General features: G+C 38.0%; 3 protein-coding genes across 13 annotated transcripts; 1 reads left to right on the top strand and 2 right to left on the bottom strand.

Annotated features, from left to right (window-relative positions):
* Nucleotides 1-1,358: 1,358 nt before the first annotated feature.
* LOC139948371 (transcription initiation factor IIA subunit 1-like) lies at nt 1,359-11,023 on the bottom strand. Of its 3 annotated transcripts, none has more exons than XM_071946527.1 (9): nt 10,165-11,023; nt 9,882-9,983; nt 7,635-7,857; nt 6,905-6,948; nt 6,681-6,783; nt 5,636-5,817; nt 4,689-4,829; nt 4,077-4,166; nt 1,359-3,354 (listed from the first exon to the last, which is right to left on the bottom strand). In XM_071946527.1, exons 1-9 carry the CDS (start codon nt 10,183-10,185, stop codon nt 3,247-3,249), a joined length of 1,014 nt encoding a protein of 337 aa, XP_071802628.1. In that variant the 5' UTR covers nt 10,186-11,023; the 3' UTR covers nt 1,359-3,246. The 3 variants fall into 3 exon arrangements, with proteins under 3 accessions (XP_071802628.1, XP_071802622.1, XP_071802615.1); XM_071946521.1 differs by having other exon boundaries at nt 5,636-5,820; nt 10,165-11,019; XM_071946514.1 differs by lacking the exon at nt 10,165-11,023 and having other exon boundaries at nt 5,636-5,820; nt 9,882-10,158.
* Nucleotides 11,024-11,655: 632 nt separating this feature from the next.
* Nucleotides 11,656-14,868, top strand: LOC139948359 (uncharacterized). Its single transcript, XM_071946503.1, has 2 exons — nt 11,656-11,909; nt 13,386-14,868. Exons 1-2 carry the CDS (start codon nt 11,775-11,777, stop codon nt 13,509-13,511), a joined length of 261 nt encoding a protein of 86 aa, XP_071802604.1. The 5' UTR covers nt 11,656-11,774; the 3' UTR covers nt 13,512-14,868.
* Nucleotides 14,869-15,015: 147 nt separating this feature from the next.
* LOC139948309 (mediator of RNA polymerase II transcription subunit 17-like) lies at nt 15,016-27,847 on the bottom strand. Of its 9 annotated transcripts, none has more exons than XM_071946426.1 (15): nt 27,662-27,847; nt 26,603-26,800; nt 25,782-25,926; nt 25,260-25,452; nt 24,686-24,841; nt 24,213-24,340; nt 23,659-23,790; nt 22,837-22,866; nt 21,985-22,014; nt 19,350-19,543; nt 18,953-19,009; nt 18,060-18,197; nt 17,442-17,556; nt 16,594-16,742; nt 15,016-16,097 (listed from the first exon to the last, which is right to left on the bottom strand). In XM_071946426.1, exons 1-15 carry the CDS (start codon nt 27,745-27,747, stop codon nt 15,884-15,886), a joined length of 1,965 nt encoding a protein of 654 aa, XP_071802527.1. In that variant the 5' UTR covers nt 27,748-27,847; the 3' UTR covers nt 15,016-15,883. The 9 variants fall into 9 exon arrangements, with proteins under 9 accessions (XP_071802527.1, XP_071802543.1, XP_071802534.1 ...); XM_071946442.1 differs by having other exon boundaries at nt 18,066-18,197; XM_071946433.1 differs by having other exon boundaries at nt 19,350-19,540.
* Nucleotides 27,848-27,928: the final 81 nt, after the last annotated feature.

The raw sequence follows: 27,928 nt of genomic DNA, 5'->3' as shown, positions 1-27,928 counted from the left end.
TTTGTATCTTATTGTTTGTTAATAACGCTCATATAGTGTTCTTTACTTTAGTTTAATTTATTGTTCATTCTTTGCCAAAAACATTGCCCATTACTAGCAAAATAGCCCAAAAAATGAACAAAAAATTTTTTACATTATGTAAAATTTAGTTTACATCATTAGGGCCTATAGCTCTATGGTTTACATGCAAGCACCATCCCAAGCAGCCCGCAATGCTTACAATGTCATCAAAAAGAGGAACATAAATATCCTGGAACATCTTTTCAAATTGAACAAATTTTTGATGAAATCCACAATTTCACCCCATCGAAAGTAATAAAGCATGATAATTGAAGGAATTAGCATCTTTAGTTTCTAAGTGCTTTGATCTGTGGTGAGCGCGCATCGCACTACTGCTGACAAACAAAGGCTTTGAAACTAGGATGTTTAGAAAATATATTGAACTGATGGCTTTTCCAAGTTTTTGTAACCCCTTAGATTTCAATGAACTTTTGGGATCAGTGTCATCAGTAATTGATTAAAAGGTGGGACTTCTTATCTGAAAAAACACAGCTTATTTTTTTTTCACCAAGCAGGCGTAAAGCTCTGAACTCAGTTATAAGTCTGAAATTTCACATCCCTGTTTGAAGCTTATTCAGTGAGCTGCTTTGCTAAATAAATTTTAAAAACTTGTTTGTGACTGAATGATTCTAGAGCCTTGTCACACCAGGTCACACCAACTTTTGCAGGCAACCAAATGCAGTGTATGCTACAAGAACACTTCGGTAGCAATTTTTTAACAATTTCTAGCGATTCCCAAGAAAATTATGAGAAAATTCAAATATGAATGGATTCTCTCCTTGAAAATTGCCTGGAACTGGTACCTTGTAAATTGTCTCGGGGTCTGGCAAAGCCCTAAGGCAACAACCACCTACCAGAAACCCAATATCCAACGCACATCACAGCAGAAAATCAGAAGCAATACAATGATTCCTTTTTTCTCAATAATGTAAAACTTTACTTCTTCCATTCCAACAATTGCTCTTTCTTGCTGTTTTTCCTTTCATATTCTCAATTTAAATTGTGTACATTACTTATGTTTCTGAAACAAATTAACAACTTCCAGCTAGATTTAGTGGATTTTTAAACTGCTCAAAACCTTGTGCCTGGCACACTTGCTTATGTTGAGAACCAAAATAAGACAACATATCTCCATGATAAAGCAGCTTCAAACTACTTAACCATTTTGTCTTAGTCCAATTGAAATCAATGTTAACCAAACCAAGGCTAAAGAAAATTAGTCAGACCCCTCTTTGGTGTGACAAGAATCAGCATTCATTATTATTTCACACATGGAACATGACATACACACCTGATGATTTATACTTCTCAAACCCTTAAGTCGAGTCTTTAATTTAGTGTTTACTGCTTGTTGCAAAAAAAAATAGGTCTAACAAAATAATATTGAATACCTACTGGCTTGTCGTATAATTCTCATGTAACATAATTGATTGTAAAGCTGAGGACTTCCATACAAAGATGCATAACCAGTGAGCTGGACAAATCAGATAACTTGTTTCTCACAAAACTCCAGTGAACAAAATCCCTCAAGCTTACAGAAACCTAGTGTGAGAACTATTACATTATAACACACATTTGTTTTTGGATGTTTGACTTACTGACATCTTATTTACAAAATAAAGCTTTATCTCAGTATAATGCTCACTAGCTCAAATTTAGCATTAAATGAATATACTTTTTAAATAAACTTTAAAGAAGCAGATATTCCACATATTTAACTGGACATTTTAAATACATGTAAATTTCACCAAATTCCTCTTCCCAGGTAATAATGGTAAATTTCTCAAAGAAATACCAACACCTTCTTCAAACACCAACACATGAAAATCCCCACATTGAGCGCACAGCACTGAGTTGAACCAGATTACAAACTTACTGGTGCATAAAGACATGTGGCACAGTGCAAGGTGCAAACATGACAGCACATTGTCAAATTCAACCAGTGAACAATTCACTCTCCTGCAATTACACAAAAATTAAAATACTGGCTGTTAAGTTTCTACATCCTTTTTTTAGCAATTATAATTATGCGCTACATTATAAGAGTTTGGCGGGTGTAGATAAGACTTTGACACCCTAAGAAATAACCAATTAGATTGGTTTTACAAAATAAATCATTGAAATTTACCGTAAACAAATATCATGTAAAAAAAAAAAAATTGTAAGTTGTTCTGTTTACTTTTAATCAACTCCCTTTCTTAGTAACTTTCATTCTATATAAACTCCCATTTGTTATTAGTTAGAATCTATTAATCTTATATTATAGATTTCCTGATACTTTTCTATGATTTGTCTTTGGAAAAATATCTACTCTCTCTCTCCCTCTCTAAAGCCACACAAAGGCAGTTAACTCTAAGACACTACGATGCCCCTCCCCCAAAAAAAGGATGAGAAACATAAATTGTACCGAATAGTCCAAGAATTTTGTGATAACCTTGATCTTTTTAAATCAATTAGACATATCAGATGACAAGATTGATTTCCACTTTAAAGGCACTGGACACTATTGGTAATTAATCCAAATAACTGTTAGCATAAAAACTTAATCGGTAACGAGCAATGGAGAGCTATCGATAGTATAACACATTGTGAGAAACGGCTCCCTCTGAAGTAACGTTGTTTTGAGAAAGAAGTAATTTCTCACTAAAATATTTTAGTGAGACCTCAGCTGAGGTCTCGAATTCAAGCATCTGAAGCACAAAACTTGTGCGACAAGTAAAAGGGTGTTTTTTCTTCCATTATTCTCTCGCAACTTTGACAACCAATTGAGTTCAAATTTTTACAGGTTTGTTATCTTATGCAAATGTTGAGATACACAAAGTGAGAAGACTGATCTTTGACAATTACCAATAGTGTCCAGTGCCTTTAAGTCAAGTGTGACTCAATTCAAACCAAAGCTAAACCCACTTCACACAAACTTCCTTGCTCCAATGATTACCCAAAGCCCAAATCCATTGAGCTACTTTGTATTTTGGACATGCCCATCTCATGTTCAGAAAGGATAGGTACATGTAATGGCTCACTTCAGTGACTCTTTGATAAACAAAACATGAAGCAAAAGACATTTTTCATCCAAGTTGGCAAACACATGCATGTTCCAGAAGTTAGTGGTCATATTCAGTCTATTACCATTAGGAAGCAGTTACCTACATCACCCAATTGCACAGTGAACTCCTGGAAGGGAGACTACCAATCGGCATCTCCTCCAGCCTTAAAGAAGATGTAATCTCGACCTTTCACGTTCATGATGCCATTCTTTAGATGAAACTTCCAGCGATTTCTACTTCTGCTGATCTGTTGAAGCGAGGCGGAGCGGTAGAGGAGGACGGGAAAATATGATTAAGAGGATTGTCAGGATATGTGGAAAGGGGTTGAAAGTATGATTTATCATTGGTTTGTGGAAGAGAGAAGTCATTCCCGTCCCCCAATATTTCAATCAAACAAAATGCAACATTTTGAGTTTCTGTAGTCTTTGTCTTCATTACTTTCAGTTCTTCAAGTTTTGTTTATGGTAGGCACTTGCGTGTCAGATTTGCACTCCACCAACAATCAATCCTCACTTAAGGCTCTTGTAAGTTAACAACCTAAATGTTTGTGGGCAGCTTTCATCAAAGAAAAGGCTTTTTCTTTGGGGTGTGTGGAACCCAACAAGCTGACTGAGGTCTTTGTCTTTTTTTCTCCATGGTTTGTATGAATCATCTCTTGAAAAAAAAATGGGTGTCTACAATTTCTTTTCCAGGGAGGTCCAGAGGGAATGTGGGAGAAATCAAACTCACTCCCCTTGAAAAGGCATGGTACTTTGTTCTTATATCAAACAATACAAATTAATCAGTCTCAGATTTGGTTCTAACTGAAATTGCTTTATCTGGAAGAGCTTACGCGTATGTTCTATCTACTGACTGAGTTTATTGCATCTCAAACCACCATAGGATTGATTGGTACCCATCCAAGCTATAGGCAGGATCGACTGTGCTTTAAAATGTCCATATTTGGTCAAACTTGGCCCTAACTCTTACCTTGTCATACTGGCACACAACTACATTCTCAGTCTCAAAAAGTTCTGCAGGATCTTCATCACTGACATCATCATCAGAATTTAATGGTTTCTATAGACAAAGGGAAATCCAATCATTTAACTTTCTTAATGATGCCTATTGCACAAGTGATGCCAATTGCATAATATGACGTTTATATACTAGCCCAATCTCTTTTGTCAGTGAAATATACTATTGCATTCCAGGATTGCATTAAAAGATTTTTATGAATGTCTTGATAACCAAGACTTTCTATCTGAGCACGTGCTGTAAGGGAATTTGTTTCCGATCTGATAAAAGATTAACCGCCAGATTTCTTTAGGGAAAGTGTGACAATAGTCATATCTTGAACAAGTGACAACAAGAAATTGGCCCAGTGTAATGAGTTTCTTTCTTATGTTATTGGCGTTGGGGCTTTGTCAGAAAAGTATGTAGGCTAAAACAGGATATTAAAATAGTAATACATTTTGTTAACAGAAATTTAAACTAAAAAATATAACAGCAGGCCTAGAAATACGTGCAGACCACAGAGGCCCTTATATTAAATTCCACACTTTGTAAGATTTGAGGGTATATTTATAAAATAGCACAAACCTCTTCAATATCTTGAGAATAATCATTGTTGTCTTCATTTTCATCGTCGTCATTTTCATTATCTTCATCGTCGTCATCATCATCATCATCGTCTTCATCGGACGTATCGTTCGCTCCATCCACTTGCTGGAGTACACGCGCCTAAATAAATCAATTGGATAAATATTGTTCAAAAATATTTTTTACAAGACTCATTTGACACTTTTTAATTATAAAACTAAACAAAAACAGAAATTTTCATACAGACTAAAATAATACTTCAGAAATAATACCTTTATGAGATTGAAGCTAAATGTTAAAAAATGATTATGAAAACAGTTATTAAATGAAATTTGATCTTAACTCTTAAATAAGCCAATAAACACAGAGGTAAACAGATACAGATTTGAAGGCATCAAAAGCTATCCAAAAAGTGAATGCATTTACACAATCAATTTTGAGAAATAAAACAAGACCCATTATATATTACAGGGGTGAGAGTCACTGCTGACAAAAGAGTCTGAAACTGAGATCCATATCTTAGGATGTATGTATGTATGTTGGATTTGGGGAAAAATCCAAAAGACTTGTAGCTCAAAACTTTTACTGGACCAGAGAATTTGTTAAAAGGCTGAAATTTAATGAAAATAACACTATCTTTACAGTTTCACATTTGAGGTGCTTATAGAACAAGCACTACATGAAAACATTTGTCTCATTGCTCTTATGATTAATACTTCAATACTTAATGGAATTGAAATATATTTGTATTTATCAGTTTAAATGAAAACTGCAGTGAAGTGTTATTATTCAAAAACACACGACTGCTGGACTTCAGTCATAAGTTTACTGGCACGATGCTAAAATCACTGGCCTCAAGCCTGCAGTCAAGTGTTATTATCAAGCCCTGCTAGAAACCTCTGAAGTTATAGATTTTGAGGACTACTTGAGTAAAGCTAATGACAAACCTGAACTGTTGTTATGTTGATGGTGGGTTGTGCTCCCCCTGCTTGCTGACTTTGTTGGGACTGAGGCACCTGGGGTGGAGGTTGAATCATAACTGTTTGCCCAGAGGGCAGCACGGCCTGGTAGCTGGGTTGTAAGCCTCCTTGTGGCTGGCTCAATGTGTAGGCTGGAAACGTCTGAGTTACTGCTGCAAGTTAACAAATGTTGGAACATTTATAGCTTTCATTAAAGACATATATCCCCTGCCCATGAGACTGTATAATACAGCCCTTTATGAGAAAACAAGAAAATTTAACCTCATAAATTTATGCTTAACAATCGACCTGTACGACTTATCAATTAATTTCTGCCAGAATCAATGCCCTGCAAATGGAAAACATGCACGTGTAAAGCCATAGTTCCAGTGTGTTGTAGTGTGTTGTTTTGCACGTAAAATAATCCAGTACTTTTTGATAAGAGCAGGCAGGGGGTTCAGCCATGTGTTTTCTAGCATGGTTGGCTGCAGATTGTGCCACAGCACCTTTTAAACAGTCACACCTTGTTAACAGTATAACATGGTGCATACTTTGTAGAAAACAATTGAACACTTTTGGGACACCCTCCAGTGCTATAAGATGTATTATCTTCAAGTACGCGCTAATCCTCCAATCAGATTGGCAGAATGGAGTGGTGATAAAAACCTATATTGCACGGCTAATATCATTACCATGCGTCTTGTGAGTTCTATGTCACGCGCCAAGTTTGCTTGAAGATAAATACGTTATCACACGCGCGCTCGTGGAAATACGGAAAATATAGCCCGTCTGCGTCCCATATCCGACTCGGCCTTCGGCCTCGTTGGATATGGGACGCAGAAGCGCTATATTTTTCCGTATTCCACTCGCGCTTGTGTGATAACTTATATTATTGTTATTCATATGAATTTTTAATAGAGCCAGATCCATGAACACCTTGGTGGATCTGGGCCCTAATTTGATGGCCGACAAGAGGAATGATGGGCAGGGCCATTTCCTGAGGATATCCTTCACACACCCTGCAGGATCTTACCTGGCTGTGCTAGTGTAAGTCCAGCGGGCAAGGTTGTCAAGGGATGTTGTAATTGAAGCACACCTTGTTGAAAGGCAAGAGCTGCTGCTGCAGCGGGCGAACTCTGCAAACACAAAAGTAAAGTTTTAAAAGAGGGTAAAAAAAAAAAAAATATGTGTAATAGACCTCCAACACTATAATTTAATGTTCAGAACTAATCAAGTTTAACTTTTTAAACTACTTACAAGTTGCTGTGTAGCTGCACCCGTTATCTGGAATGGCTGATTGCCTGAAGGGAGAAAAAAGGTGTTTCAGATAGTGCAAATCATCAACTGAATATAAATTTAGATATATGTTTCTTACTGCCAGGCACATATTATTTGTGTACTTTGGGTGAAATGATTTCCCAAGTGAATGTATTTTTTATTTTTTTGACAAATCATCAAATGACTTTAACCAATCATTATCACATTATCCAAACCAAAGCAACTTTTGTGGTACCCGTTGCTTCAAATTTAATATTACTGGCTGAAATGAGCAGTACTGTAATTCTTTAACAAATGGAAATAAAAGGTACATGAAGTAAGAAGGTACCAACGTTGATGTCACACTTTACTTTTGACCTTGTCCAACTCCCAAGCCCCACCTCCTTAAGGATCAGGCATACACCACCTTAATCATAGTCATACAAGTTGGATGTTGAATTTATGGTGTTGGATTTTGTGAGAAAGGATTCCAAGTAAATCACTCAAAGATTGTTGAGAGTATGCAGAAATCCTGAAGATTCCTGGGCCCAATTTCATAAAGCCTGTAAGCACAAAAACTTGCTAAGCACAGAAAAAAATTGCTTAATAGAAACGGGTTACCAGCCAAAATAACATTAAGTTTACATTGCTACGACTGGTGTGTCGCTCAATTTTTGCTTAGCAAAGCAATTTGTCAATATGAAATCCACCCCAGGTCACTATAATTTACCCTGTTGCTGTGTAGCTGCGGCCCTGCTCGCTGCTGCTGCTGTTTGCCGCTGCTGTGCATCAGCCACTGCCTGTAACTGCATCTGGGCCTGCATGTGTGATGCACTAGAGGATGCATTACTGCGGGAATGGTGACCCCTGGACTGACGGCTGGACTCTGCCTGTGGGAGCGGCTGTGGTGTTGGATCCACTGCTCTTGTCAATATCAACTTGTTCATCCATATCTACAAAGAAATCAATAAGAACATCCTAATCGGAATGGATCATTCAGAAAACAGGCCTTCTACTTCACAGAGGCAACTAAAGTAGTTATCTCAATACCCCCCCCCCCCAGTCATTGCCTTGGTGCCCTTGAAATGCTCCAGTAAAAATTTACAATTTCCTAATAGAGTGCCTTTTACTAAGGAAAGGAGAACATGTCTCCATGGTGCCTTTCCCCATTAAAAAATAAGGCATACAGGCCTGGGAAAACAATGTTATTTTTCTTTTATCTGACTTGTTTGTGAAAGGATTGTCCGGGTGTCTTTAGGGGCACTCTATTTTTTATTGAAATTTTATGTAAAAGTAAAGCCCAAGTTTGTAATTCTCAGCAAATCTGTACAACATGTTTTAAAGTTTTGATTAAATTTCTCAAACGTTGTTGAAGTATTTTTCAAAATGCCACTGAAATGATTAATCTCCAACTAATACACTTTACATTTTGTGTAAAGTGTTTATAAGAAGTTCTACTTCAAGACAATCACCGAAACTAAAAATCTTAAAATAATACTAATTTTGAGGGCTTTGGAGAAATGCTTCAAACTTTTTCTGTTTAGTCCGAGCTTAATAGGGTGTGTAGGTTGACCTTAAGAGTTTGTGCGAGAATCTGTTCTTCTGAACTTTACAGCAAAATATTGCTATATGAAAACAACTTGTACTGAGCTGGTTTAATTGATTGCTTCAATTGAATAGGGTTTGAATACATAAAAGGTTTTTTTACAATTTTTATTTTATTTTAAAGTTAACCTTAAATTCAGCTTTTACGTTAAGCCTGTAAGTGCAACAAAAGGCGATAATTGTGGTTCCTGATATAAGCATGCAAACTTGAGCAAGCTGCCTCCTTGAGTAGTGTCTGAAAGTCAATAATCAATTTATCACCAGACTGCTCTCACATCCTACAGCTCATAACATTATGTGCACTGTGTTACTCTTCCAAATGCCCACTGCCTGCTGCTGCTATGTCAAATATCGACCAACTAGCATGGCTCTTGAATCAGGTCCCATGGACTGCACCAATTTTTGATAGGGGGTAACCACTGTAAATGCACCATCGTTTCCTTCCTCTAAGTTAAACATGACACCTTTTCTTACATTTTGTAGTAACATAAATTGTCAAATTCACTGAAGGCATAACATGTTTTAAACAAATTAAACAAAAAATAACCAGTTTTGTTTAAGAGTAAAAACATTTTATTTTAAAACCATGTAGGCCCCATTTACTTTAATTCGCCACTTTTATCAGGATGTTTTCACACTTCTTAAACTGGTATCACAGATTTACTATTTTTTATGAAAATAACCCATACAATTTGTTTGGGGAAACGTCATTTGGTCCATGATGTGAAATAAATATTGTGGATTCAAACCACTCCCCTATACTATAATTCAGAAGGACCAACAGCTTTTCAATGAACATGCATGGATGGTCAGCTTCCTGTTTTCATGCTAAATATTCATAAGACAGCTAATATTTTATGCACCCAGAGAGCATGTGATTGGTTGTCAGTGACATCATTGTCAAACGAGAGATGAACTATAAATACACTTGTATATGCAAATATCTGGGTTTCAAGAGAGCCGTGCAATGCTGGAGCAATGGCAGACAGCGCTCTGTCGTCCTGACGGTCGGAAGAAGCCCAACCGCACACAAAAGATCTGCCACCATATGGACTATAACCAACCCGTTTTCATCTCAAAAGCCGCTAGTTTGAAGCTCAAATTGAACTGTGCGATGCTTGAAATATATTGTAGAGTCACATTGTGGAGTTTTCAAGATTGATAGCTTGCAACTTGTGCCTACAGCGCTCGCTTATTTCAACAAGTTCACGACAAATGTTGTGTGTGCGGTACATATCGTACACGCACACCGTCACACAGCACACGGGGAAAGTGACGATCATCACCGTCCACCGGGTATGTGTAAACCGCGATGGCCAAATTATTGTGAACTTTAAAGATTTACACCGTTGAATAATCGTTCATATCTCACCTGTTTAAGTTCCTGGAGAACTTGTTCGTCGACTCCTTCGTCGAGAAAGGCCTCTCGAACATTGAGAATAACATCATCAATCACAGACTTGTATAATTTGTACTGAAAAAGGTGGGAAATTATGAAGTGTTTTTTATTAATTTGTGAAATAGTTAGATTGCAAGATTTTTTCGTAATGGAGAATTTCGTACGCATTTAACCCTCCCAAACATATTTTGTGCAAATTTAAACGACTAAAAACAGATAAATGCTGTTCATTAAAATCCATAATTGTATACATTACCACTGCTTGTGAATTAGCCATGTTTATGAGCAAAACACAGCGAATTATGATGGAAAATAAGCCGTAAAAGATTGTTGTTTCCCACTACGGTCTCTTGTGAGTGTGGGCTTCCCCGAAGCCAGTCTGCCAATGTTGCACTGCGCTTTTATACATTTCATCAAGTCCCCAAACACAGAGAGGGGGTGGCGCTATTCATCAATTGTGGATACCCCTAAAACTAAATTTTGTTGGTTGAGCAACATTATTTTTTACTTTCCAAACCTTTTTTCCATGAAATTCACTTCAGTTAAATAATAAGAAATTGTATATTTATGTACTGAATTAATGACCAATGTTTGAAACTGTCAACTTTTGAAAATTTCAGGCTCCATGTTTTAAAATTGCATGGCCAGATTTTTGCCCAAAGATTTTTTGAAACAAATTTATCTCTGGAGTGGACTTTGGCAGAGTGATACTTTCGAAAAACATACACATTTTTTGTACATGCTGCGGCCACTGACAAAAATGCACAAAATAAATGTAATACATGCAAATTAATATTGTTTGTACTTCGGATGTAATAATATGGAAGTGAGTTAAATGACAGGATCCAGACAATAATTCAGTTTAAGGTTTTTAATTAACTTCCACTTATCATTTGCTAACTTTGTTTGTATCAAAAAAATAACAACTGATGGGGCTCTAACAAAAAAAATACATTCAGAATATTATTAGAGCGAATTTGCAAATTAATGTACAGTGTCCCAGTTTCTGGGTCAGACCATCTACCCTATTAAAACCTGACCCAGCTAGCAATAGCAAGTTAAGTTGTCAAACAGTTTGTATTTGATATTGAAAAAACAATTGGTTCTCAACATATGTACTATATAGTGACTATTGATGAATAAAGATAAAGTGAAACAAACATTTGTTGTGTTTACTTAAAAAAAAAAAAAATCGAAACTGGTATTTGTTTTTTAAATTAATTTCCTTTGAGTATTTTGGTACTCACAGTCATATAAATAGAGCAATTATAAATGCATGCATATTAAAGTGCGTCAAAATCTCAACTTCATCACACTTTGCCAATGAGCAGGTTTGCAAAAACAATATAGCTTGATAATGTCCACATTTTTGGCTCATGTAGCCAATATTTGAATCTGAAAGGTATTAGGTACACAATGCAGAATTGCCTTTTATTTGGAGATTCAAGTTGATGTAAAACAAGTATAAACCAATGCCCATTGTTTTATTATTTTACAAACATCACTCGAAAGAGTATACTTCTTGGTTTGGGTGCTTTATAATAACAGTGGTCTGATATGGTACTGTTTTTCAGAAGGGGTAATTTTACCACCCCTCCCACAAACCACATTGAGTTGCAACCCCCCCCCCCTCCTCGGCTCGGCCCCCGCCCACCCCCATGACCGACTGGTCTTTTTTTTACCGGCTGGGTGAAAGAGCGCCACCAATCGGTCAATGATTATTGCGCAACCGCTTGTATGAGTTCTATTTACATCGGCGGTCGGGTCTGCTGCTGTGCTGCACTGCCTGCTACACTTTTTCTCCTCTAACACTAGATCATTCCTTGTAAAAGTCTACACTATAAAAGTTCTTAATTCTTGTTAGCTATGGCCGGACCTCACAAAGGACACGACTGGTCTCGGTCCAAGAAAAGCGAAGAAGACGAGGAGGATGAGGAAGATGATCCCGTGGACGGTATGCTGAAGAAAGCTGGCTGTCTGGAGTTACATCATGCAGTTCAGGTAAGGATCAAGAAGAACGTTATCAGTAATCTCGGTATGCTGACTGTGACTGTGAGGCGGGGGGGGGGGGGGGGGGGGGAGGGGGGGAGGGTGTGTCAGGGGGATAACTTTCCGTATGGCGCACCACTTTATCACTTATTTTTACAAAAAGGGATATCTAATTGAGGTAAATTAGATACTATATTATTTCATATCGAATGAAAAAGTGGTGGCGCCATACGGAAACTTTTCAAGTACTTAGTACTAGTACTACCCTACTAATAGTAATATTTATATGATTAATAATTATTTATTTATTTAGAATGAATATATTAAATGTCTTGCAAGCAATCTCAGAAGTATGATGAGGAACGTTCCGCTAATTGTTGGAGATGATGATAGTATCATTGACACATGACATAGTCTATCTAATAGATAGCGGAATGAAACCCCATCACGGAGGTATTGAAGGCAAATCCAACTCTGATTAATTTGAGCCCTCATAAGTAAAATTGTATTTAAAAATTAATTCTTCCCTTAAAGCCATTGGACCCTTTCGGTTCAGAAAAAAAATAAAAGTTCACAGATTTACAAATAACTTACAGGGTTTACAGAAGGCAATGGTGAAAGACTTCTCCTGAAATATTATTCCATGAAATGCTTTACTTTTTGAGAAAACAGCAAAACAATATAAATTCTCGTTAACGAGAATTACGGATTTATTTTAAACACATGTCATGACATGGCGGAAACAAGGGTGGGTTTTCTGTTGTTTTCTCCCGACTCCGATGACCGATTGAGCCTAAATTTTCACAGGTTTGTTATTTGATATAGAAGTTGTGGTATACAAAGTGTGGGCCTTGGACAACACTGTTTACCGAAAGGTTCCAATGGCTTTAAAGACAGTGTACACTATTGGTAATTGTCAAAGACCAGTCTTCTCACTTGGTGTATCTCAACATATGCATAAAATAACAAACCTGTGAAAATTTGAGCTTGATCAGTCGTCGGAGTTGCGAGATAACTATGAAAGAAAAAACACCCTTGTCACACGAAGTTGTGTGCTTTCAGATGCTTGATTTCGAGACCTCAAGCTCTAAACTTGAGGTCTTGAAATCAAATTCGTGGAAAATTACTTCTTTCTCCTAAACTAGGTCACTTCAGACGGAGCTGACTCTCACAATGTTTCCAATGTTTTATACCATCAACCTCTCCCCATTACTCATTACCAAGTAAGGTTTTATGGCAATAATGAATTTGAGTAATTACCAATAGTGTCCACTGCCCTTAATAATGATAAATTCCTCTCTTTTTTGGGCAAAAATGCTTTGATAAATTATTACATTTTTCAAAACATTATGAACAATGAACATTATTGTTTAAAAAGTGAGATGTCCAAAAGGGCCAGTACTGAGAGACATGACAGTTTTGTCAATTGAAAGTAAAATTTAGAAACCATTGAGTAAATTGTATTTTCTTCATTTTTGTTTGTTGTAGGACTGTATGGCGGAAAACAGAGATTGGCGAAAGTGTCAGAAAGAGGTAGCTGCCTTCAAAGATTGCGTTTCAGGAAAAGTGGCAACTGCTACAACTAAACAGAAGGTAGAAACTACAACTAGATAAATCTGAGTGACACTGCTGCCAATGCAATCAGGAGATTTGTGTACAAGTGAAAAACATAGCTTCCAGATGTAACTTTAGGATCTCATAACTAGCCACTTGATGAGGGTTAAGATTTTAAAAGTTGTATTCAGGAATTGTATATGAGGACGGAAATGTTCTGACTCAACTTGACGATCGCTCCAACTACATGTACAATTAGTTTGGACCAGTCCAAAATTGAGTTTTACAGTTGGGGCGGTCCAAGGTCCAACTATAGTTGGGATCATCTTTCACTGACTGAGTGATATAGCGACCATTATCATATGGATGGGATGCGTACATTGAGTATGCACATTACGCGTACATCAACATGGTCGGCGTTATTGATGACTTGCGCAGTCTCTTGAAAGGTTTTCTTAGTTTTCAAACTTTGGATCAGGTTCTGCTTTGTCTTTGGTTCCAGTCTCCTATCTGTTTTGATGTTTGCATTAAAAAAAACAGGGTACAATTTATACTGCTGCAAAATTGATGCTGGAGCCTGATCCCAGCACTCACCAGGAAGCACCCTCATCAACAGCAACACCTGTGGAATGTATGCAGAGATCCCATGGTCTAGACCCTGGCTCTGCTGGTACGCCCTACTGCCCCAGCTATAGTGGGACCACCCAAACTGCAACACTCAAGTTGGGATTGGTCCCAATTATAAGCGGGGCGACTCATAAGTTTGCATGGAACAGATAAGCTTCACCAATCAACAAACTTAGTCCTAATTGACTAAACATTTTAAACAATGGCCGTCTAACACCTGATGTAAATTGTTATGCATACAGTTTGATTCATCATGATATGGAAGCCTGGGACTGTGCTTTTATCATACCAACGTTTTTTTGTATCAACAGTTGGTTTGTATTTTTATACATTTTGTAGTTAAATTTTGAATGAATTGTAGTTGGTGTGTCATGACGCAACTGTCTAGTGCAAGTTCTGATCAGCAGTCTTGGTCGGGTCTCAGTCTTGACACACTTGTGTCCTACAGCAAGATACTGTGCTTAACCATAGGGATTGTCCTTCAAATGGGATCTAAAGTTGTTGGTCCAGTGTGTTGTGTGATGCATTTTAAAGGAATCCAGTGCACTTATTATCATTAAAACGAGGGGTTTGCCTCGGTATTCTTTGCCAGATTGATTGCAGATTGCACTGCACCACAGAACCTTGCGAGCCTTACTTTCAAAAAAGTGCTATGAAAAGCATCTCATAACTCAAACAAATCACACCTGTATTGTCTGTCACTGTGTGTGAATTTTGTGGCAAAGGCCCTATGTAAATGACTTACTATATTGTTATTTTGTTTAATAAAGAAACTGCTCCACTACATCAATCCAATGAGTTTGTCCCACGGATTATGTTTTAAAAAAGTCTTTGCTGACGAAATAAATGATGAACAAGAACGCAGTAAAATAATTATCTTTTACATATCTCAATTAATGTTCTTTCAACAAACACTATGATTTCCCCAAATGTTACAAATCGTCCAGAGTTAATGGACAGCTCCCATGTAAAGTGTATAAAGTTGCAGGGAAAACGCTGAGTGAACTAAACATTAAAAAAACGAGGCAGAATCAATTTATTTCACATTTCTATTCATTGATGTAAATTTATTTTTTACATTATTTACAGAAAATATACAAGTGAAAGTAATATAAAAGCAGGCTACATTCTGAGGTCCATGTATTCTTTTGAAAATTGTTTCAGATGTCCCAGGGAAACAGAGGAACCACTGATGGGGGTCCATGAATAAGGTTTTGACCCAATTTTTTAAAGGGAATTTTCGTCCAACTTAAAACATACCTTTTTTTCACTTATAATACATGTACAAATGTAAATGAGGTCCACTTATGACCTTATAGTCTTGCCGACAAATCATATATAAAAAACCACAAATGGACTCATGGAATGCGTGTTTTACTTAAATGTAGTACTTGTTTATCACAGAATGGCCACAGGAGTAGCATTTTTTTTCAAGGTGTTTGGAAGCTAATTTGCTGACTGACATAAGTGGTTTTTAGTTCTAGATTAAAAAAAAAAAATTAACAAAGAAAGCAGGCTACTGATGCGTCTATTACAGCATACCTTAGCATAGTAAAATAACCAAATGTACAGTATTTTAGCAAATTTTTCAGTGCTAAAAAAATGAAATGGCTTTTCAGTCAGCAAGCAAAGAGCTGTTGGTGTTTTTAAACATTTTAGTTAAAACTAAAATGTAGTCTTGAAAAGCCCCATGCCTTGTTTGGTTGATACTTCATTTGCCAACTGAGTCTCGAAATACTGACTGTGAAATATTATTGGTGGTCTGTATGCCGCTGGAAGAAAACAATGTTTAAGTATTCAGTTTCCTATGATGCTAGGACTGCCATCAGCATTTCCATCTTGTTGACAAAGTTTTTGCCCGGTATTCTAGCGAGGTCCACTTCCCTGAAGTCTGTCATAATACTGTCCCATTTGGGATCCGTTACTACATTGCTCTTCTGCTCTGCAGAGTGTGGGTTCTTGCATCCCTTGACGAGGACCTTTATTCCATCCAATGGGTCACTTCTGATAGCTAGTGTCCTAAAGATTAAACAAATATCAACAATTTTAGAATTCAATAGATGTAAGAATTTGCATCGGGGATAAAGACAGGTAATTTGGTTTTACTGATGTTTCAAAAGCACTCCCCAGCACTGTTGCTGAGTTCTGTGAGAAAGTTCTCAGGCTTAATACTCGGGTGGGATTCAAACCCAAGTCACTGTGCACCCTTAGTGGTCTAGTGGTTCAGATATCTGGTCTCAAATGCAGGGGGTGTGGGTTCGAATCACACCCTAGTAGTAAGTATGCATGTGGGTTTTTTTCCTCGGGAGTGCAGTGAGTAGACAGTGCTGATCTACATTGCCACAAATGGACAGGTTCAGTCACTTAAGCAGATAAAGCTTTCTATCCTTGATCTAATCCCCATGTATTCCAGGTCTACAAGAAGTGTAGATCTACAAGAAATGTAGACCACTGACACTCACAATTTCCCTCCAACAGCCTTTAACTTAAGCCAACTATAACTTGCATTACTAACCTCTTTCCGTGATGTGTTGAAACCAGTACGGATGATGCATTGCCAACCTTGGAGGCTGGCCCAACACCAACATGGTGGTTATAATGAAGGATTTGCATATTCATGGCTTTGGAGAGAGACACTACACAACTCGTCTGGTGTTGGGATATCTGTGCAAAAATAGCGGCATCATTTCAGCAAATGAATTTGCATACAACAACCAATGTGAAAACCAACAGTACATTTCTCAGTCTCAAGAATACTTGTCACACGATCTCTGTAATTTGTCCATACATGTATACTTATTTTTATATTTAACTTTCCCATTCAGTGGTGACCACTGGTCTGCTATGGTTCCCATGATGCAGGTTGTACAAAGACAACAATACAAATAACAAGCGTAACTAAATAGACACACAGCAGCAACTAAACCCTCCATCCTCCCAACTAGTCTCAGTCTCGAACATTTAGGTCCCCGTTCTCAGTCTTGGTGGTCTCGACTACAACACTGGATTGACTGATTGAATGTTTGTCAAGGACAAAGTACAGATTTTGCAGGCCTGCATGCTTCGTTTTTGAACGGGCAAGGACACCAAGGTGTTTTCTCCTTGGTAAAGGGCACCCTATGAGGAAATTATAAACTTCTACTTGGGCATTTCAAGGGCACCAAGGTACTGACCAGGGGCATGGAGGCAATCGCCTTCGTTGTCTTTCGTAAAGTATCAGGCCTGGATTTGGTAATCACTGGGACACAATTGACCAGTGTCAATCTAAAAGTCAACTGACTACAAAATTTCATACCTAGTGTACAATAGGGTAAGGGCACACGATCAATGGAGTAGTCTTACATAACCGACAATAAAAGTTACCTGACAACGAAGTAGATCTTTTAGTTCCTGCTCTTCATGGTCGATTTGAACCACTCGACCATCTTTGCAAACCACACGCACAGTGGCAACTTCCACAGTTAGTTGGAGTAAACTCCTGTAGAGGATGAGGATTCAGTTTTGGATTAAGTCCAAGGCTACAATCTTGTTGTGTGTTGAATACATGTATTGACATGAAGTTTTAAATACCAGATGATGTAATAATAAAAATAACTAGTTCTTATATAGAGCATTTCACAATAACGCCTCAATGGTATTCGGCCAATTAATCTTGCACAGCTCCCTGGGGAGTATACAGCCAGAGCTGCTGAATGGCGCTAGCGGCTTTGTTATACACATTATCAACCTCTACCCTCGCAGGTACCCATTTATACCCCTGGGTGAAGATCAAGAACAGATATTTAGTAAAGTTGCAATTCAAATTAGGATAAAGAAACTGCAAGATTCCCAACTCTTTTTGTCCTGATCTTAAGGAGAGCGAGTGCAATCGCTGGCCCCCCGCACGCCTTAACCTTTTCTTTGAGGAGTGCAAACAAAATTCCTTGTCTATTGTATAAAATTGAAGTTCATGAGTGCAACATTTCTGACTTGAATACTCACACTGACATTTGTTCATAGCCACTTGTAGAGATGTGAACTTTAGCTGTGGATAGGAGCGGTTGAGTGTGAGCACTCCAGTGGACCAGAATAACTGGATCCTGTAATTCACGTGACATCTGGTCGATCACATCTGCCACCCTGAATCGTCAACCAAAAAAATAAAAAAGGATTTTTTTTTAGATTAGAACTTCACAGGGGCCCATCATTTGGGTTGCTGGTGCGTAAACTGCTTACCTCTTACCACTGTGGCCCTGGTTCGACTCCCAGCTAGGGCCATGTGTGAGTAGAGTTGTGCTATGAATCTTTCTTTCCTATGTCCCAAGCGTTTTCTCTCAAGGCCCCCCCCCCCCCCAATTTCCCTCCCTTTGGAAAAATAACTTATCTTTTATATACGATCTCTATAACTTTCTTTGTTCGTGCTGGTCACATATGGGTGGATGAAGTACGCTGCCAAAAGGCACCTTTACATGCCTGCGGCTCGACTCTGTGGTAGCTGCATACTCCACAATCCAATAAGGGTCACTCTATTTTGTAGCCAGTGGTTAGATAGACTACAGGACTTGCAATCACAGGGTTGTGGGTTCGAATCCTACCAATCTAATCGCCGATTTCACAATGACTAGAATAAGTATTGTTGTCTAGTTGCTGTATCACAATTTCTTTGATATGTGCAATTCACAAACCAATGTTTGTTTGAGACAGTTTGGCTGTTGTCAGTTTAGTGATTATATCCCCTTGTGGGAGTTTGCCGAGTTCCCTTGATGGGAAGATCATTAAGACAGCCAGACAGACAGACAGCCAGACAGACAGACAGACAGACAGACATAGGTAGTAGGTACCCATTTATGTTTTGCTCAAACAAGAAGAAGACATTGAAACCATTTATTACTCACATCTTCCTCAGTACAATATGCTTGGCTTGCTTCATGATTTTCTCAAGTAGACACTCCCTGATGACAAAGGCAAGAAAAATTAAATTTTACATTTTATTTTTGATGAGTAACATTACCCACAAACATGATTGCGGAAATTTGTGTGAGCCCTGATGGTGTTTTCCTTGCGCAGGGGTATTGGAAAATTAACCAAACCATATTACTTCGAAGAGAATCCTTTCTCAAAATAGTTTATACTATCAAGGTTCCAGCTGTATATTTCAAGAATACCTCTGTGTTTTACCCCCTTGTAAAGATTGATATCCCCCCCTGGGTATGCCCATTTTCTGGGGTAGAACAGGGGTCTTCCCTGGGGTTCCCTCCGAGAATAGAGTAGTGTGAAAAGGGGATTATTTACCCTTGCTGCATGTCAGTCAGTTCTTTCCTGCTAAGAGCGTGTGGTCCTGCGAGTCTTCGCTTCTTGCTCATAGTATGGGAGGCGGTAATTGGCCGAGGTGTGGACCCATTCATGTTGCTTCTGTGCAATTCTCTCAGAAGTTGATGAAGAGAGTGCTCAAGGGCATGGTTGGATTTCTTCACTGGTTCAATCTGCTGGATGCAAATAATAATGACAGTTAATTATCAACATCTGTACATTTTCGTGTGGGGACTTTTTATTTATTCTCAGACCTTGGATTAGCGCAAAGATTGAGTTTTGCCTTGGCTGCTTATTCCTTCACCAGAATGCAAATACATTGTACATTTCTCTGTAGATGTACAACTCCCTAATATCACAATAGACTAGTCTTGGTTGGAAACCTGCAATTACACAGAGGCCATGGTCTCTGTTGCCGCCCTGGGCCCAATTGCATAGTGCCACTTAACGGTAAGCAATTTTGCGTGCTTACTGTAGCAGAAAAATTTGCTTAAGCCTTAGGCTATGTCACAGGTAAGCAGAAAAATTGGGTGGCCATATTGTGTGTTTACCGTGGATTTGCATTGTGACGTCATTTATTTTCCTGCGGTAAGCACCGGAAGGTAAGCATGCCTTTTTGTCTGCTTACGGTTAGCAGCACTATGAAATAGAAATTGCACAGTAAGCACAAAATCGGACGCACAGCAGCGCTATGAAATTGAGCCCTGGTCTTGGCCTTGGCTTCCCTACAAAACTTTACCATAGACAATATTTTACAATGGAAGTGCCCTTTACAAAATGAAAATGGCATTGCCCTCTGCAAGATGAAATTCCAGGCCTGCTGTTGTGCCGTTTTGGGAATCAATTTCCCTTTGTGTTCCTTCCATGGAGGATTCAATACAGTTCAGAGTGCACTTTGCAGGGTTTAAAGGGCAACCGTAACATGTGTCATTTGACTCACAAAATGGCGTGCATGGCAGACACTAGTTGCATGTGAACTTGATGCAAGGGTTTAATCGTCACTCCACCAGCATAGCTCTCCCTCACCAACATAACCCCAAACAATTTAAAGTGAAATGCATGAAGACGTCGATGACTTTATTTATTTTCTCAAAATGAAGATTGAGTTGTAAATGATCATAAGCAGCCACTGCAGGTTTGTTTTCCTAGAATTAAAACGGAGAACAAGGAGCTGGCCACCATTGCTTGCCACCATTTGACACTATGAGAAATGACACTTTTACAAGGGGTAGTATAGGAATTCGCATTTCTCTGTTATAATTGAGGTTGTGACATACTTCCAGGCCTGATACCTCACGGAAGCAACAAAGGCGATCACCCTGGTCATTGCCTTGGTGCCCTTGAAATGCTTCGACAAATTTACAATTTCCTCATAGGGTGCCCTTTACCAAAGAGAAAAATGCCTTGGTTCTCTTGATCTTTCAAAACTGAAGCATACAGGCCTGTGCTTCACAGATTATGAATTTAATCCTGACTTCAAAAAGAACATTCGTGCAACTGTTTTTGAACTGTATGAGTCAAGTGAACTTCAAAGTGACCAAACAATCGGCTTTGTCTTTGCATGAAGCATGAACAAGCTGGCGGCTCAGAATGGATGAGTAATTTATTGTTTTAGATGGAACATTCGATGACATCATGCTGGTAGTATGCATCCTGCAAAGGCATGACCACATTTCTTTTTAGAACTGAGAAGTCTCCCGAACCCCCAAACAATCTACTCTGCGGTAGTAGAATAAAGAAAGACAGTTCTCTAAGAACAAACTCTACCTGGCAAGTAGATACACACATGGAGTAACCGCAAACCAAATATATATATCATTACAGCATTGTTGTTGTTTACTCTGCCTAGCTAGGGACTCATTGCCATCTGTATGAACTAATGAAACAGGCCCATAACCTAGATCATTCATAGATCTGCTTTTCAGCAGAAAATGTTGCAAAACACTTTCCTGCTTAGCAAAAATGAGCAAGATATGGTAAATGTTGAATAGTATATTGGCTGGTAATAAATGGTAACCTATAATTCTGATAAGCATAATTTTGCTGTGCTTAGCTCCTTTTCTCTATGAAATTGGGCCCTGCCGTCGATTTCACAAAGAGTTAGGACTTGTCTTATCTCGAGTAAGGTCTGCATGCCATAGTGCAGGGTTGGGACTTGTCCTAAGTCATAAGATTAATCCTAAGTTAGGAAGAGTTTTGTGAAATCGACGGCTGGGCTTTTTTACTACCCAATATTAGAACTTGTATTTCCACAAACAGTCCACAGTTGGAATTACAACGGGTTTTCCACACTCTCAGTCCAAAATAACCAACCAAAAAACAGTTAAAATTTTTAGGTTACTTTTAGCAGTTATTAAACACATGAATCCCATCACCTGCATCAAAACAAGTGACCTTAAAACAGAGTCAAACTCAAGAACCACCCCCCCCATTTTAAATGATGGTATTAAAGCAAAATCTTGTTATGAATGTAGCACTATTTATTCTATCTTATCAAAGATGTGTGAAGGTTTTATGTGTTACACAGCAAATCATGTCTTGCAGAGGTCATGGGTCAAAGGTGAAATGAACGTGCTTGTTTTGAGTTGATAGTGTTAAGATGGGAGTGCAAACTCACCAAAGGCAGGTAATTAATACTGTGTAACGACTGTAATATAAAATTCACAACAAGTTTTAAAAGACATAAAAAATTACCAAGTTTCATCAAGATGGCAAGTTTTTGTTGTAATAAGTAATTTTTCTTTCTAAGTCATTTATAATTGTATTCACTGTATTAGGTGTTGCTTTTTACCTAGTATATTCTTTTTTGTTATAAGCGGCTTGAAGCTTAGCATAAGGCGCTATATAAATACCTTTTTATTATTATTATTTTATGCAGTGTCACTCCTCCCCGTGAAAAACCCCCAACTCTGGATCAGTCTTGACGCTGGTGACCAAAGACTACAACTTAGGTTGTGATTGTTCTGGTTGCTAGCCAACTATGTCAATGATTAATGAAGAATTACAATCAGCAGTCATGTACATTGCTACCCTCCACCACCTAGGATTATTTTGTGTCTGAAATCCGCTTGGATGTACATGTAGTTGGTTGGAAAAAGTGTTTGTTAGCACTCTGATGCCTTGTAGTGGCTACGCTGACTTTGCACTTCTATTCTTATAAAATTTTGATTTGGGGGGTTGAAGAAATTTTTTTGACTAGAGCGGGATTTGAACCAGCGGCCTCCGGATTCTTTTCCTTGTGGTTTATTATTTGATACTTAATAAAAAGTTATTAAGATTTCATCTCTAATAGAAAAGAAGAAAAGACACGAATAAAAATCAACAAACAGTTTGGTCTGTATAATTTCTCATATTATAACAAATTCTCTCAGAATGAAGAGGAATATTGATTAAATTTTGGTTTCACAAAGCTGATCATGAAAAAAAAGTTGAGAATGTGTGATCGAGTTGATTAAATATCACCACTCACCACTGGGCGATACTCAATATTGCTTGCAGACTGGAATAAAATAAGACAAGATGTTTACCAAATTGAAAAGTTGGTTCTCCCCATTTATGATACCACTCACTCACACTTGTAATGACAAGTTTATTATTTGGAGTTTTTACCATTACACAAATGTATAATAAGCACCGTATACTCAGTGTTTTCTGAGTCTTGTATACTACTCAGAAAGAACTCAAAATAATTATTACAGCCCATACTAAGCCTTCTTTTGAATGGGAGAAAAACACCAGAAGAATGACTCATTCAATAAACCCACAAGAATGTTCATGTTACCCAATCACTTTGGCTACCGATTAGATAATGAATCAATATTAAGATTGCTCTTCATGCTTTTAAATGCTTCCAAAAAAATACTCCTTGTTTTATTTTCAATTTACTGTCTCATTACACTCCACCACGATTTCTTCGGTCCCCACTTCACTCGCTTGAATGTTCCTGTGCAAACAAAGTTCTATGTCAAAAAGCTTTCAGTGTAGCTGGGCCAATGATTTGGAACAATCTTACTACTGCCATTAGGGAATCTGTTTTTCTATCTTCATTTTGTAAAGTTCTAAAGACTCATCTTTTTACAAGTTTAATTGCCTTTATGTGCACTGTGATCTTGATGGAATAGCGCTTCATAAATTTTATGTGTTATGATACATTAAGAATACTGATCACAGTCGTTGTCTGTGTCCGTTACACTGGCCCAATGTTTAAATTATAGACCAACTAAAATATGGCATTATTGACTATTCTATTTATTAGTTTGTTTTTCTTGTTGTGAAGTGTTGTTTGTATTACCTGGTAATCTATGCTTGTGTTGTGGCACAGTGCAAGGCAGAGCTGAACACCAGGGAACAGATTACAGAAGATCTGATTACCAACTACGATATGGGGTACCGGTGATTTCAACTGTACAGCTTCTCTGGCAATCTGCAAGACATGAAGAATCAGTCAAAGTCTCATTTTTGGGTCCAAAACAATGTCATCAAAACTGATTCAATTTATTGCAGCTTAGAAGATTTGTATGTAAAATTGGCACATACCTGTTATCACTGATTGATTTAAGAAATGCAATTTAGCCCAAGGCATGATTTTTTATTTTAATATCTGAAGAAGAAAAAATGTACTTGAAATGTAAAAATATTCCTGCTCACACAACTCAGGCTAAACTCTGATTGTCAAGATGTTGTCTTTCATGCACTCTGGCTTGTTGACTATGCCTATTCCCTATGCTCTCGTTTGTTTTTGTATTTCTGTTATTTCCCTCTTCTTCTGTAGTTCTTGGTCAGATTGTTTTTTTCTCAGTCTTCTGTTTATTGTAATGTACTGTCTTCTAATGAGTGAATAAATACCTGAGCAAAAATTTCCTTGCAGAAGAGAACAGTCTGAGCCACTTCAAGTCTCTCCTGCCAGTGGGCGTTTGTTGATACCCTACTCCTACTGGCTTGGCTTAGAAAAGATGTCGCAATCTCTGCTTCTCCTAACAAAAGAAACAAAGTAAGACTTTTATCTATGCCGACAAGATCACCCTGCTACTGGCTGACTATTCAAACATGAATGATAGATGCACTATGCTGAATTTTTTATCCACAAGATTGTAGAAAATACAGTGACTATAATACGCTGGGGCTGTCTTTCATACCTTGGTGGTAAGTTCAAATCTTTCAAGAAAGCTTTAAGATGAAAAGAGAACTATGTGGAAAGCATCTTGAAATACGGGCAAATCCTGAAAACAAGTCACACGCTCGAGTGATAAACAATTCTTTTGGCAACCACTGGATGGAAATATAAACCACTGCTCTTTGACCTAGGTGACCTCACTGACCTTCTTTTATAATGACTTGTATGTAACTAGTTCCCTCAATATCCGATGGGATGGTTACTCTGAGCGGAGTTGAAAGACTCTTGTCGATAGAATCAACGTCAATATCGGTCGTCTTCGTCACTTCAAAGGCCCCACTGTGCCAGAATCGGGAGCCAGCTGAAACCGTACAAAATTATGGTGCTGTTGATTCATTGCACTGATGTTAGACATGGCAATTGTGTGCCCATGAAATAGTAGTAACACTTTATGTAAAGATATTGTGCACGTCTAACTGCATGTATGTAAGCTACCTTTGCACAGTCAAACACAGGAAATCCGACTCCTAAAATGGCATTTAGGTACCCAATCCCTTGTGTTAGGACAGGTACCAGAAGACATTATTGTGAAAGACTACAGTATGGGTCACCAAATTGGACCAGCAGTACAGTGGGTGTTTTAAACCTCCTACTGTCTTACCTGTTCTAACCCTTGTGTTAGGACAGGTACCAAATCACATTATTGTGAAAGACTACAGTATGGGTCACCAGATTGGACCAGCAGTACAGTGGCTGTTTTAAGCCTCCTACTGTCTTACCGGTTCTGAAGCTGAGGTCACCAAGTATATTCTTGCCAACCTTCTTAAGCCGCCAGTGTTGTCTCAATCTAAGTAGATCGGCATGGAAGTCATTATGATGTTGAGTCTTCTGTGGGCTGCTGGTGGTGGTTTGTGGTTGTCGCATCATACGCGTTGCTCCATTCTGAAGAGTACTGGCTGCACCACTCAAACTCTTCATTACATCAGAAACACAGAAAAAATAAAATGATTACCAAGCCTGTTGAATAAAATGGCTTCTGACTGGCAAACTTTAACAAAAATATTGACAAAATAGGAAGACTACCAACATTAGGGCTAGATAGCTCAGTTGGAAGAGTTAATTTAGAAGTCGCAGGTTTAAATCTCATTCTAGTGAATTTGTTTGTGGTTTATAACTTTAAATTTCATTTTGTATGCTGTTTCTCTCAATGTCCAAACATAATGTCCTTTCACTCAATGAAAACGAATCAAAACTGGAACTGTCTGATTGTCTTTCAATCAGACAATTGTATGAATCTGTACCTTTTTCTTGTCCAGCAGCTGGACTAATTGCTTGGATTGAGTTTGTTCTTGAGACACGGGGTCCAGGACCATGTAGCGAGGATCTCTTGCCCATCGACAGATGTGTAAGATATCTGACAAGACACTGATTTCAGTAAGGGCACACCTGGAGGAATCAGAAGAAAAAACCCAAGTTATATAAAACGGTCTTGATAAAATTGCATCGCAGATGAAGAATATTATATGATTTTACCCATTACATTACTAGCTACTGGGCTAGCTTGGTGGTCTAAAGGTTAGTCATCTGCTCTAGATTCATTGGCAAAGGTTGTGGGTACAAATCCCACCAGAGTAATAAGCCTGTGGATTGTTTACAGAGTATACAGTGCTTTACAGTACTAACATGTTTTATTCCAATTTAAATTTGCCACCCCCCCCTCCAAACTTGAAGGCCTGTATAGAATTAAAAGGGCGACCACGCAATTAGAACCCGACACCCAACAAAAATGAAAAATGAACCTGAAACAAATAAAACTTAACCCTTTCACAGTAAAGTGCACCCTGTTGAAAATGCACCATGTTGGGCCATATGACGTGTGCCGTGTACTCCAATAAGTGTAAGGTTCGTTCTGCTGGAGACAATAGCAGAACAAACTTCCATAGTTCTTGGAGTATGTGCTGTAATGCTTTTTGCTGTGATGTTGTTTTAACGTCCTCTGTGCTTCTCACAATGTGCGCCAAGTGCGATTATCAAGTAACTATAATCAAAACAAACAACGCCCAAAACAAGGCATGGGGCAGGTTCAACATGGCGCATCCATAGCAGAGTCTATGAGACAAACCTAAGTTTACTATGCACTGATTCCCACGGCCACTGCGCTGCTGTGACTGCTGCTGCTGCCTCATCCTTAGTAGTGTCAGCCTTCTTGCTCTCCTTCTCTCCTTCTGGAGTCACAGCTTCGTTGTTGTCTTCTCCCTCGGACTTTGTGAAGTCGATACGGTGTGCTAGCTTGGCAAGGCTTTCTGACATAGACAGGGGCCTAGACAAATAATGAAAGTAATGCAAAGGGAAATATATCACTGTTTCTTTCTGTTTTCTAGAGTAAACTTGTTCCAATTTTCTAGATTTCAATACAAAACCAGTCTGTGTCTGTGAAATATCTACAAAATAAAAGTGGGCAAGTTTTAGTAAGAACAATAAAATATCAAAGTTGTCAGGGATTTCTTATGTTTTTCTTAGTATTTGCAAGAATAAAAAAGATAACCACCTTAGGGCTGTGAATAAAGTTACAATAATTCGCTCCCGAAAATATTTAAGAGGAAATTAGTAATTACTCTCTCTGGAGAATTGTAATTTTACTCATTTTGTTAAAACCAAATTGAGACAAAGCAAAACATCAACCAATTGGGGGCCCAATCATGACAAAAACACCCTCTGCCCATTCGCTATGCTCTGCTACTCTACACAATGCACAATGATGTTAATAATGTTAATATTATTGTTGCAATGTGACCTTGCAAACCACACAGTCAATAGCATCTATCTAGTTGACGATTGATAGTGTGCATGTTTGTATGGTGATTAAAGTCAACCATCATCCATGTCAACATGAAAAAGTATCAACTAAATTATAGTCTTTCTCAAAAGTCTAGAAAAAACAAAAGGTCAAATCTCCTTCAGGGTCGAGTATAAAGCCATTTAATATTTTACTAAACTATTATAAATGACCGCAAAGCCAAATAAACCAACAGGTCCATTTATTTGGTTTAAATTGTTTTGAAGTTTCGAGTTTGCAACACACATCACATTCACACTTCAATTCAAGTCAATTAAACTTTTCTCTATTAAAAACTAAAAAGTTATCATTTCATCGAGTAAATTTTTATAATAAAAAACATACTTAGTATAGGTTTCTTGTCCATCTAACGACACCTCTTGCACTTGAAATTCTTGCAAAGACTCTATAGAAACCGTGACAGAATCCATGTTGGCTGCTCGTTGAATCGAGACACAACACTCTCAAAATAGATGTTTCTCAATCTAGAAATAGATTTGTGCACTGAAGAAGGAGGAATTCCCTTTTTAGTTTTCATCAACTGCTAATGTCACTGGTATCCGATTATAAGTTCCGTAAATAGTCTGGTCTTTGCTTCAAAGTGTTGTATCT

Source organism: Asterias amurensis, chromosome 1 (assembly GCF_032118995.1).
Source record: "Asterias amurensis chromosome 1, ASM3211899v1".
Taxonomy (NCBI): Eukaryota; Metazoa; Echinodermata; class Asteroidea; order Forcipulatida; family Asteriidae; genus Asterias; species Asterias amurensis.
This window is presented reverse-complemented; position numbering and strand designations above follow the sequence as displayed.